The 12,886-nt window shown below is 36.9% G+C and overlaps 1 protein-coding gene across 2 annotated transcripts in view; it reads left to right on the top strand.

Moving 5' to 3' along the window:
* The window catches only part of ADAD1 (adenosine deaminase domain containing 1), a 52,062-nt gene that overhangs the window by 24,947 nt on the left and 14,229 nt on the right, over positions 1-12,886 (top strand). For both annotated transcript variants that reach the window (XM_031664304.1, XM_031664305.1), the window contains exons 7-10: positions 5,036-5,159; positions 8,232-8,402; positions 9,582-9,811; positions 12,373-12,610. In XM_031664304.1, the coding sequence (XP_031520164.1) occupies positions 5,036-5,159; positions 8,232-8,402; positions 9,582-9,811; positions 12,373-12,610 (763 nt within the window). The remainder of the gene's footprint in view (positions 1-5,035; positions 5,160-8,231; positions 8,403-9,581; positions 9,812-12,372; positions 12,611-12,886) is intronic.

Below are 12,886 nucleotides of genomic sequence, written 5' to 3'. Positions count from 1 at the left end.
GACTTTTTCATCCATACCCTATATATATATTTTTAATTTCTTTAAGTTGGTTTTCACATTTTTCTGGCACCTCTTTGAGGAGCTTAATAATCAAGCTTCTGAATTCTTTATCTGGCAGTTCAGTGATTTATTCTTGGTTTGGATGCATTGCTGGAGAGCTAATGTGATCTTTTGGGGATGTTATAGAATCTTGTTTTATCATATTACCAGATTTACTTCTCTGGTTCCTTCTCATTTGGGGAGACTGTTTCAGTGGAAATATCTGGAACTCAAGGCCTGCTCTTCACATTCTTTTTTTCCATTGGGTGAGCCCTTAATGTGGTGCTCTTCCCTTCCCCTAAGGATGAGTCTTCCTGAGAACCAGACTGCAGTGATTGTTATTGCCCTTCTGGGTGTAGCCACCCAGCCGGGTTATCAGGCTCCGGACTGGTACTGGAGAATGTCTGCAAAGAGTCCTGTGATGTGATCCATCTTCAGATCTCCCAGCCATGAATACCAGAACCTGCTCTAGTGGAGGTGGCAGGGTAGTGAAGTGGACTCTGTGGGAATCCTTGGTTATAGTTTTGTTTAGTGTGCTGGTTTTCTCAAATGCTGGCTATGCTAGCAGTGAAGTTGTCACATGGACAGACTCAGGACCTCTGGTTAGCCAGCACATTGCAGGAGGTGAAATTAGCTGTTGTTTTCTCCTTCTTTGGAGCAGGGTGGTTCTGTTATGAGTTGCTGTAATGACTTGAGTTGGTTGGCCTCCAGCCAGGAGGTGGCACTTTCAAGGGAGCACCAGCTGTCATCAGAGAACGGGGGGCGGGGGGGGGGGGTGGGGATAAGCTTGCCCTACCTTAGCCAGGATAAGTATTCAGGTTTCTCTGGCAACTGATGGGGCTGTAGAGCTCCCAAGAGTGCCTTTTGTCTTCGGCTACCAGGGCAGGTAGAGGAAAACCATCAGGTAGGAGCAGGGTTAGGCGGGTCTGAGCTCAGACTCTCCTTGTGCTGTGGCCACTGTGGGAGATGGCAGGATGGTTCTCAGGCCAATGGAGTTATGTTTTAGGGGGATTATGGCTGCCTCTACTGTGTCATACATGTCACCAGGGTAGTTGGGGAAAGCTAACAGTGACAGGCCTCACCCAGCCCCCACACAGCCAACAAGGCCAGTCTCACTCCTGCAGTGTCCCACCAACAGAGCTCAGTTTATATTCAGGCAGCAGCAGGCAGGGCTGAGATCTGGCCCGAGGCTATAATCCTCCCCACTGAGAAAGCAAGCAGGGCTTTCAGGCCTGCAGCCTGTCATAGGATATGGCTTCTGCACTCCTATCTGCACTTCCCATTCGCCCCCGTGGATTTTGCTCAGGAAAATTTGCACTCAGTCAAAATTATTACAAACTTCAGCTAGAAGCTTCCTTTAACCTGTGGCCCCTTCCCAGTCCCACTGGCTGCCTTATCCAAGGACCCCTATGAGATAAAGCCAGGGATGACTTCAATGGGCTGGGGACTGGGATCTCCTACAGGGCTCTTCGTGCTGTTTGTCTTCTATTTTGCTTGGCTCCCTAAATATATTTCATCTCTAGGTAAAGTTAAATCCTTCACCTGTGATCTGGATTTTTATGTTCCCCAATGTGTGTTCAGAGGTAGACTTTTCCCCACCTCACACTTTGGGAACTCACAGTTTTTCAGCTGTCTCACAGAGTTTGCAATGGCAAGCTACTTCTTTCAAAGGGTCTGTGAATTCCTTTGGTTTTCCTGATATGTTCCTGCAGTGGTTCTTGGAGCAAAAGTTCATTATATGAGTCTCCACACACTATTCCGTTCGTCCAAGTGGAAGCTGCATGTTAGTCCTGTGTCCTATCTGCCATTTTCCCCCATCAAAAATCACCTTATTATTTTTAATTGGGTCTATAAGAAGGTATCAAATCTAAATGTCCTTCCCTCCAGTGCCACCAAATCTATATACTTTCCTGCACTTGTATCCATCTTCTCTACTGTGACAGTAGAGGAAGCATCACCACTCCTATAGGCTAATTCTTCTACTTGAATTCTGATTCCATTCCTTCTCACATCTTGATAAATTCCTTCTTTTGGTTAACTCTTCTTTTACTGGCAATAACAAACTTGGGTATCGCCCTGAAGCATTGCAAGTTGAGTTACAGAGCTGAGAAAGAAGCTGAGTTATTTGCTACATTATTACCCTTTACAACTCAGAGCTTATATCACCATTCTGGAACTTATACTGACACTATATAATTCTATTTAAGGGAAGGTTTACAGACCTGGTTATTGAGTCAGATTCAGCATTCATAGCGTGACATCCCTATCCTAGGAATGAAAGTAGAGTCTGTGCCCAGGTGTCCCTGAATAATATATCTTTGCTTTCATCTCTTCAGTATTCTGGAAAGCCTGGCTTCCCAAATTTCCATCCTAAAAATAAAACAAACCCTCCTTTAAACCCATGACACCTTTCTACTTAATCCAGTCATTATTTATTTGACTTTGTAGCCAGACTTCATCAAGAAGCTCCTGACAGCCACCGTGTCTACTTTTTGCTTCAACTTAGTTTTTTCTTTTTCTCCACTACTTCTTGGAAATTAGCCTTGCCAAGGTACCCACTGCCTGCATGTTGCACAATCCAGTGGATTTTGTTACCTATTCACTTGACTTTCCAGAAACATGTAACACCGTTTACCACTCTTTGTTTTTTCTACCACAATACCCTCCTGGTCTACCTGGTCTCCACCCTACCACCCACAATATTGACAATAAATTTCAAATATACAATGCATTACTATTAACTGTAGTCTCCATGCTCTACATTAGGTCTCCAGAAGTTATTAGTTTTACAACTCCACGTTTGTACCCTTTGATCAATGTCTCTCCTTTTCCCCTTCTTTCTAACCACTAGTAACCACCGTTCTCCTTTGTTTTTATGAGTTCAACCTTTTTAGATTCCACATATGAGTGAGATTATGCAGTGTTTTGTCTTTCTGTGTCTGGCTTACTTCACTTAACATAATGTCTTCCAGATTCATTCATATTGTTGAAAATGGCAGAATTTTCTTCTTTTTTGGGGGGGCTGAAAAACATTCTATTATATATATGTCATAGTTTCTTTATCTGTTCCTTTATTGAGACATTTAGGTTCTTTCTGTATCTTGGCTGCTGTGAATAATGCTACAGTGAACATGGGAGTGTAGATACCTCTTCAGATCTTAATTTCACTTCCTTTGGATATATACACAGAAGTGGGGTTGCTGGATTATATGGCAAGTTGTATTTTTATTTTGTTGAGGAATCTCCATAGTTTTCCACAATGCCTATAAAAATGTACATTTCTGCCAACAACGTATAAGGGTTTTTATCTACATCCTCGTGAAAACTTACATTTTGACTTTTTTATAATAGACCTCCTAACGGGTGAGAATATCTCATTGTGATTTTGACTTGCACTTCTCTGGTGATTAGTAATGTTGAGCACCTTTTCATATACCTCTTTGTATGTCTTCTGTCAAATAAAATGTCTGTTCAGGTTCTGTTCCCATTTTTAAATCAAGTGACTTGCTTTTTACTATTGAGTTGTGGGAGTTATATATATACTTTGGCTATTAACCCCTTATTGGAGATATGCTTTGTAAATATTTTCTTCTGATCCGTAAGTTGTCTTTTTATTTTGTCAATTATTTTGTTTGCTTTGTAGGAAGGAAATGTAATCCAGGTTGGTTTTTACTTCAGTAGCTTCCCCATAGCTCTTTGGTAAAAATCCATAAACTTCTCAGCATAGTGTACTATATAACACCTCTTTCTCCAACTTCATCTTACACCATTCCCTTCACCCTACTTATTAGATTAGCTATACTTCTCTCTTTGCCCAGGAGAGAAATAGTCTTCTGTCTTTGCCCAGGGTGGTGTGCATGTGTTATTTCTTTTGACTAGAATACCCTTTGTCTCGCTGGTGCTGAAGCTTAAATTTCAGCTCGTTAGGGAAGAATTCTGCAACTAGTCTGCATAAAATAAGCTTTTCTCTCATTATCTTCACATAAGCCTCATAATTGTTTCCCTCAAAGCACTTATCACACTTTGGGGTTTGTTTAGTGTTTTTTCTGTCTCTTCTGCTGTAAGCCTAATGGAGGTATGTCTTGCTCAACATTTTATTCCTAACATCTACTTTAGTGCCCGGTACTTGGTAACACCTCAGCAATTGTTGCTGAATTATTAGGTTGGTGCCAAAAAAAAAAAAAAAGAACTGCAATTACTTTTGCACCAGCCTAATAGTAAAAATCCATTAGGTAGTTGTGAATGTAGAATTGAACTTTGTTTGAAAAACGAAAACTCAAGATTTTCTGAAGTAAGAGAAAGAATGAGGAGGATATTCAAAGGGGAATATGGGGGGAAAAGGAGTGATCTAGTCACTGGGCAATGGAAAGGCCTAATTAGAATGTGAGAGGAAAAAAGACTGCCAATTTGAATTGTGTATTTTTGGAGCATAGAATTTCCAGAAGATTTCAAGCAGGGCACAGCAAAATGTGAATGGAACAAAGCTACTGGAAAAAGCATAGGGTTTTTTTTTGTTTGTTTGTTTTTAAGAAAGCAGCTTCAGTAGAACAAAGAAAGAAACTAATTTGTTTTATAGGGTTTGAGTGGATTAAGAAAAATTAGAGGCATTAAATATAGATAAATTAGAGGCATTAAATACAGATAATTTAAGACAGAAGCAGAATGGCAAATGAAGTGTCTTAGAAGATCAAATACATCTAGATGTAGAAGAGATAGAAAGCCATATTTGAAAGCCAAGGACATTTGGTAATTCTGTTGATTGTGGTAAAAGTTTAGATGAAGTATTATAAAACATCTACCTTTTTCATTGAGATACTACTTTTTAATTTTGCTTCTTAGAAGACTCTAAGACTCTTATTTTAAATTGTGGAATTATTTTTTCATCTTTTCAGTTAATATATTCTACTAAATTAAAAATGGTGAGATAGAGGTAAGAGTTGAACGTAGAGAAGAGAGAGGTTAAATTAACCTTCTACTGTCTGCCTTTTTCTTTCAGCTGGACAGCATGAGGTTGTAGCTATAGGCACAGGTGAATATAATTACAGCCAGGACATTAAGCCAAATGGAAGAGTATTACATGACACTCATGCTGTTGTTACAGCAAGAAGGTCTCTTCTTAGGTAAGATAATACATGTATTAATGTTATTAAATATGAATGCCCTCAGCCCAAAGTAACTTCATATAAATGCCTTCATATACAAATAGAATTTTATTGATCATAGAGCCAAGGATGTCACATATTCTTATCTAAGTCATCAGAATAATTCCATGTCATCTTTGGAACATTTATCATAGTAACTCCAATGTCTACCCTGTGGATTTTAGTGGCTTCTATTATTAAGACCTGAACTCAGTTTTTATTGTTTTGTTTTGTTTTGAAATGGAGTTTTGCTTTTGTTGCCCAGGCTGGAGTGCAGTGGCACAGTCTCTGCTTACTGCAATCTCTGGCTCCCAGGTCCAAGCTATTCTACTGTCTCAACTTCCCAAGTAGCTGGGATCACAGGCATGCGCCAACATGCCTGGCTAATTTTTTGTGTTTTAATAGAGACAGTTTCACCAGGTTGGTCAGGCTGGTCTCAAACTCATGATCTTAGGTGACCACCTGCCTTGGCCTCCCGAAGTACTGGGATTACAGGCGTGAGCCACCGCACCTGGCCAAACTCAGTTTTAAGAATCCTGCAGTCAACTAGGCACAGTAGCTCTCACCTGTAATGCCAACACGTTGGGAAGCTAAGTTGGGAGGATTGCTGGAGTACAGGAGTTCGAGACCAGCCTGGGTAACATTGTGGGACCTAGCCTCTACAAAAGTAAAATTAGCCAGGTATGGTGGCACGCAACTGTAGTCCCAGCTACTTTGGAGGATGAGGTGGGAGGATTGCTTAAGCCCAGAAGATCGAGGTTGCAGTGAGCCAAGACTGCTCCACTGCACTCCAGCATGGGCAATAGACTAATACCTTGTCTCAAAAAAAAAAAAAAAAAATCCTACAATATATTTTTTTGAAAGATAAAAATAACACTTTTTTATGACTAAAGTTGCTGAAAAGTATAGCTTTTGATCCACACTCAGTAGGTTTGGTCTTATTTCACCCCTGAATAGCCATACTTATCCAAGGACAGCACCAGAAACCAACAGGTTTTCATTCATGAGGATTATGCAAAGTTTACCATAAAGCAGAGTATAGATAAGGGATTCTTGAGGCTGGCGTATCTTGAAGAGAGAGAGAGAAAAGGGCTTAGGTGAGCATGCCTAGTTTCTTTTTCCAGACTCAGTCACTCTGTTCTTTACAAGAGGAATGAATAGCAAGTGGGAAAGAAAGGAATTTGCAAGTCACTTCATATGAAAACATATAACATGGGAAATGAGTGCTATTTCTCATAATATCCACCAGCTTTTGGTTATTTTTTGTTTTTAATTCCTCTTTATTCCTACTAAATTAGGAATTCTTTTTTAAATTTTATAATTTCTTGTTTTTAATTTTTGTGGGTATATAGTGTATATGTTTATAGTGTGCATAAGCTATTTTGATACAGTGCACAATAATCACTTTAGGGTAAATGGAGTATGTATCAACTCAAGCATTTGTCTTGTGTTACAAAGATTTCAATTATACTCGTTTAGTTATTTTAAAATGTACAATTATTGACTATTGTCATCCTGTTGTGCCATGAAATACTAGATCTTATTCATTTTAGTTCTTTAAACCATTAAAATGACTTTTTATTTAACTTATGGATGTTTTGGGCGTTTTTTTGTGTTTTTTGTTTCTTTGTTTCTTTGTTTTTGAGACGGAGTCTCGCACTGTTGCCCAGGCTGGAGTGCAGTGGTGCTATCTCCACTTACTGCAACCTCTGCCTCCCAGGTTCAAGCAATTCTCCTGCCTCAGCCTCTCAAGTAGCTGGGATTACAGGCACCTGCCACCACGCCCGGCTATTTTTTTGTATTTTTAGTAGAGACGAGGTTTCACTATGTTGGCCAGGCTGGTCTTGATCCACCCCCCTAGGCCTCCCAAAATGCTGGGATTACAGGGGTGAGCCACTGCACCCAGCCTCTTATGGATGTGTTCAAAGACACTCACGTGAGAACAGGATAGCAAATTCTCATTCACCTTCAACAGTTATTAGCATTCTGCTGTCCTTGTTAAATCTCTGCATTCTCACTTTTTGTGTTGGTGTTTTCTTCAGTAGAGTATTTTAAAATAAATGTAGATACGTGTACCTGAAAAAATATAAAAATATAAATTTGTATCTCTAGTAATGAGGAATCCTATAATCCTAAAAGTTATTCAGCAAGACTATGAGGGTAATGCGTCTCATTGCCCTCCACCCCCCGTCAGTGCTTATGGAATTATTTGACCTCTTTAAAAGCTACCTCTTTTGTGTTATTCCTACTTATTCCTGTGCTTGGCATTTTTACATACTGTTGCTTAATTTTTACTGTATATTTTTGATGATGGGATTCAAGGGAGTATATCTTGATTATTGTGAATATATAATAGTTATGCATATTTATAAGGTAAATGTGATATTTTGATACAACCGTTAAATGTGTAATGATCAAGTCAGGGTAATTGGGATATCCCTCTCCTCAATCATTTTTCATTTCTTTGTGTTTGGAGCATTCCAGTTCCACTCATTTAGTTATTTTGAAACATGCAATAAATTATCGGTAACTATATCTGCTTCATTTCTTAATACAACTTATGGTGTTCATTGTATTGTTCCTATGCTCTTGTATTTTTTCTTTAAAACTATTAAGGAGCAGGGACCACAATTTTTGTCATTTTTGTAGTAATTTGTTTGGGTAGGGAAGGGGAAATAGAAGTAAGGCAAAAAGTTGGCACTTCATCTGGGAGACTGGGAGCAGAACTGTCTGAGGAAGAAGGGAGAAATCAGTAGAGAAATGAGTCTTTTGCAGAAGATGATAGTTGGAAGACTAATGTGAAACAGAAGTGGAGTAGTCGAGAAAGAATGGTGTTTTAGGTTAGGTTACAGGGCAGACTGGGCTCCAGTTAAGAACTTTCAAGAACCTTAATTTTTCATTAAATAAAGCTAAGATTAATTTAGGAGTTCTTACCTGTGTCAAAACTTTTGACACGCAGGACATTGCTTGTGACACATATGGACACGATGCTCATTGAGATCCATCTTTTATAAAATTCATTACTTGACAAAATTATAACATTTATTTTAGGTACTTTTACAGACAACTTCTGCTCTTCTACAGCAAAAATCCTGCTATGATGGAAAAATCAATATTTTGTACAGAACCAACTTCTAATCTACTCACTCTTAAGCAGAATATCAACATTTGCCTTTACATGAACCAGTTGCCTAAAGGATCAGCCCAGATTAAGTCACAGTTGTAAGTATTATAGAAGTTGTTTTTAAAAGCAAGTAGGATGGCCATGCCACACATCTGACTTTCTACAGCAAATAGAACATGTAAATTCTAATTACCCATATTTTCTCTTCAGCTTTGAGTTGTTATTTGTGGCCTGCAGGAGACCCCAAATCCTTTTCCCCTCAATCTAATCTATTACTTCTACAGGTTGAGCTTCCCAAATCCAAAAGTCTGAGATTCAAAATGCTCCAAAATCAGAAACTTTTTGAGCACTGACATAACGCTCAAAGGAAATTCTCATTGGAGCATTTCATATTTCAGATTTTTGAATTTCTGTTCAACTGGTATGTATAAAGCAAATATTCCAGTGTGAAGAAACCAAAATCTGAAACACTTCTAGTTCCAAGCATTTTAGATAAGCAACACTCAACCTGTACCTAAAAGTTGCATGTACTTCACCACTTTTTTTGCTATGCTAGTAAAAAATATCTTCTGCTCCTTTCTACTTTGAAGACCTCATAAACTTTAGGAAGTGTGGATTTGTGCACTACTCACATACAAATACGAGAGTTAAGAAAAACTTTAACCTATGGCCAAAATATTATTGCTTTGATGAATGAATATCAGGTAGCATAACATTTAAACAGTACAAACAAGAACAAAGAAGACGGTAAAAGTCACCTTAAGTCTGACCATCTAATGGTAAGTAACCATGGGTAATATTTTAAAAAATATCCCTCTAGTAACACCTTTGAAAATGAGGTCAGGGTTCTCTAGAAAGAAACTTAAAGAAAAATAATTTTGCATTTTTAATGAAGATGACAAAGAAAAATAGTTTTCCTTTTTTTCATTCTTTCATTTTGTAGTTTTAAAAAAATTTCATACAGAGGAAGGAACTAATTCACAAACTATGATAGGGATAAAAATTAGTGTTTCTTTGAATTTTAAGGGACATAAAATGGTAATAATATGAAAAATATCTCTATTGGAGGCTCTAAATGTGGTTCATCTCTGTTTTATATTACTATTGTGGAATGAAGGCACTCCATTCCTGCCTTGCTTTCTTGCATCTGTTTCTGTTACTGGAATTAAATGTACACTGGGAAGTTAAACATGTTAGAGAACAGTTCTTAGGTACAGGTAGATTTTGTTCTGTCACCTTTGTTTTTTAAAGGAAGAAACTTTCTTTTCTTTCTCTAGACGTCTTAATCCACATTCTATATCTGCATTTGAAGCCAATGAAGAACTCTGTCTCCACGTGGCTGTTGAAGGCAAAATTTATCTGACTGTTTACTGTCCTAAAGATGGTGTTAATAGAATAAGCAGTATGTCCTCAAGTGACAAATTGACCAGATGGGAAGTGCTTGGTGTACAGGGAGCATTGCTGAGTCATTTTATACAGCCAGTTTACATCAGCAGTATACTAGTTGGTGAGTGAGATTTCATAACCTCCTGGGCCTCTCGCTCACTAAGCAAATCCTCTGTACTTATCAGTATAAAATTAGTTTTTGCATATATGAAACTTTAAGGTCAAAACACATATCTGCTGTTTTGTAGAGCTATTGGTTTCATGATAAATTATCAGGGAGAATGAATGAATCTCAAAGGTGGGAGGCAGAGATTGTGGAATAAAGATACCGTTTAAGTTGTAGTGACCATCCAGCTGGATAAGGAAATTCCAGAGAGAGCGCCTTCTGGTGCTTTGGGAAAGATCAGTGACACAGGGAGATGAGGGAAAGATCAGAGAAAAACCTTGGCTGTGAAGCTTATTTCTGAGGCCTTTCAATTTTCGAAGCACTCAGCATGCTGAAGTTTCATATTTTGAGGAGTTTTCTGTACCCCAACATTATTTTAAAGCGTTATTTTACTTTTCAAAAAGTTTGCAGAAACAAATTTTATGCTGTGGATATTCTGTAGATACTCATTTTGTCATTTTATGGTGGTGGAATTTTTAAATTTAAAACATGGGATCTAGGCTTGCATTAAAAGGGCATTTACTATATTTAAATAGAAAATTATCCAGAGTAATCTGGAAAAAAATTCTCTTTCTTGACTATTAAGAAATAGCTAGATTTGTATTCATTCTCAAGCTTTTTACAATATATCTTGCAAATTTGGTAACCCCTATTACAATAAATTTTTCTGCCTAAGTACTTCAAAAATGTTTGTCCAGAAGTTATTTCCATCCAGAGGTCCTTTTCATGTACTAATTTGATTTGTATAATTGAAGTGTAGAGAATCCTTCCTAGTGAAGAAATCCATTTTAAATACAGTTTGTGGACTTTTAAGAAGCAGCTGATAACCTTAGGGAATCTCTTATTCAGTCCTTTCCTTTTTTCTTTTCTTTTTCTGATCACATTCACAATGTTAATAAAATACTTGCCTAAAGTCTGTCAGTTTGCTTAGTGGTAGAGCCTGAATTCCACCCCAGTTTTCATAACTTTTCATGCTGCTGCTTTTGATAGATTTTGGATATATATATATATATGAATTATTGTCAGGTCAGGTCTTCTATAGTGTTTGATTAGATTTAACCTTTGACTTTAACGTTGGAGTTTCATGTTATTTCAGATCCTTTTGAATGAATCAAATCAAAATTTTTCAATTATATTGCATACTTTTAGAGATTTATTTTCTAGGAACAAGATTGAGCCTCAAGATATATTAAAATCATACCTCAGATATAGTAAATTATTAGTGCACACATATATGAAAGGAAAAGTAAAATTTATAATAAAATATTTGTAAACTTTTTTTCTATTATATTAGGTTTTATACTTCCCATTAAAGCATCTAGGTAAACAATTTGATGTTTAAAGCATTTCATGAGGAGTTTGACTTACAGGTGTTTTTTTTTCTTCCTTTTTCCAAATGTCTTTTTTTTTTTTTTTTTTTTTGGTACGTCACTGTCATTATTTCATTGCAGAGTGTAATAAATACATTAGGCTTTTTAAAAATCCTTATTATCTACTGTTCATTGTAGATACATTAAATATTTCTCACACCTTATATTTTCCAACTTTTATTCTGTGCCCAAGTGTATTTTTTATTTGATTAGTTTTCTTTTGTCACTCTTCATTTGTCTTGATCATTTGTCACTCTTGATAAACACTTAAGGAAGTGTTTAGAAAAAGGATGCCAAAAGCAGTACGTGTCCTTTTTACATCATTTTCTAGTGCCCAGATAGTCATAATGCAGCCCTAGTAACCATCTCAACAATTTTAATGATAAGGACACAAAACTTCATTTGTGAAATATGTCCAGTGGTTTACAAAGATTCTGTTGCAAGAACTTCTGACCTTCTGAGAAAGAAAGAGATATGCTTTAGAATAACTGTTTTTTAAATAAGAATGACTGCTTCCTAACTTCCGTTTTAAGTTTGATGCAGCTTACTGTTTTTTAGTTGTAACGTTGCATCTTTTTGAGATTTCTCCTTCAATAATTATTATGACTGAGAATTCAAAGCTTTTGGTATTGGCACAATTTTAACCAGAAATGGTCATTCTTTAAATTATTTTGTGTTGTGAAATTGAAGCATTGTGGTATTGGAGAAGTTAAAATTTGTGGCCCTTAGATGTTTGAAAATGACTCCCTTTCACCAATTGTTTCTCATCCAGATTTGTCAACTGCACTTGCAAGAAATCAGGATATAATGCAGTCGACAAATCTGGACGTACCAGATTTCTTTCAGAGTCAGTACAAAAGTACCAGTTTCTGAGCAGCTGTGGCTCTTTGCTAATGCTCCATAGAGGGACTTTTCATTATTTTCTGTATCAGAGTCTTTTTTAAAATGGAAAATCTGTTATTACCTTGTTCTGGTTCTAGTTAAGAATATGGAGTAGATGCTAAGAGAATAGAACTAGGAAAGGGAAGGTTGAAAGATAAAGGATAGAGAAATGGGCTTTGGATGATTTCCAATCATTTCATTTATTTTTAAATTTTGGAATGGTCTTTTAATATTAAACTTGAGTGTTTTCTTTTTGCTTTCTAGGTGATGGGAATTGCAGTGATACCAGAGGCTTAGAAATCGCTATAAAGCAACGTGTTGATGATGCACTCACTTCAAAACTTCCAATGTTTTACTTAGTCAACAGACCTCATATTAGTTTAGTACCCTCTGCATATCCACTTCAGATGAACTTGGAATACAAATTTCTGAGTCTGAATTGGGCACAAGGAGATGTTTCTTTGGAGATTGTGGATGGCCTGAGTGGGAAGATCACTGAAAGGTTAAAATTACTAATTTCTTTAAACCATATATTACTTAAGCAAAAGAAGACATTTATTGCAGTTTTTATTCTAACTCTTTTGGATACCATTTATTGAAGTCTGAACAATAATTATTATCATTAGTCGAGTGTGACTATGTTGCAGGTGTTGTACTAATTTTAAAAATTTTAATATTTTAATTTTTTTTTCTGATGAGAAGACAGACGTGGAGAAGTTATATAGCTTACTGAAATACATACTAAATGGCAGAGTCACCATTCAAACCCAAAGAATCT

The sequence above is a fragment of the Papio anubis genome, chromosome 3 (genome assembly GCF_008728515.1).
Source record: "Papio anubis isolate 15944 chromosome 3, Panubis1.0, whole genome shotgun sequence".
In the NCBI taxonomy this organism is placed as follows: domain Eukaryota; kingdom Metazoa; phylum Chordata; class Mammalia; order Primates; family Cercopithecidae; genus Papio; species Papio anubis.
Note: the sequence above shows the minus strand (reverse complement) of the source record. Positions and strands in the feature narration are given on the sequence as shown.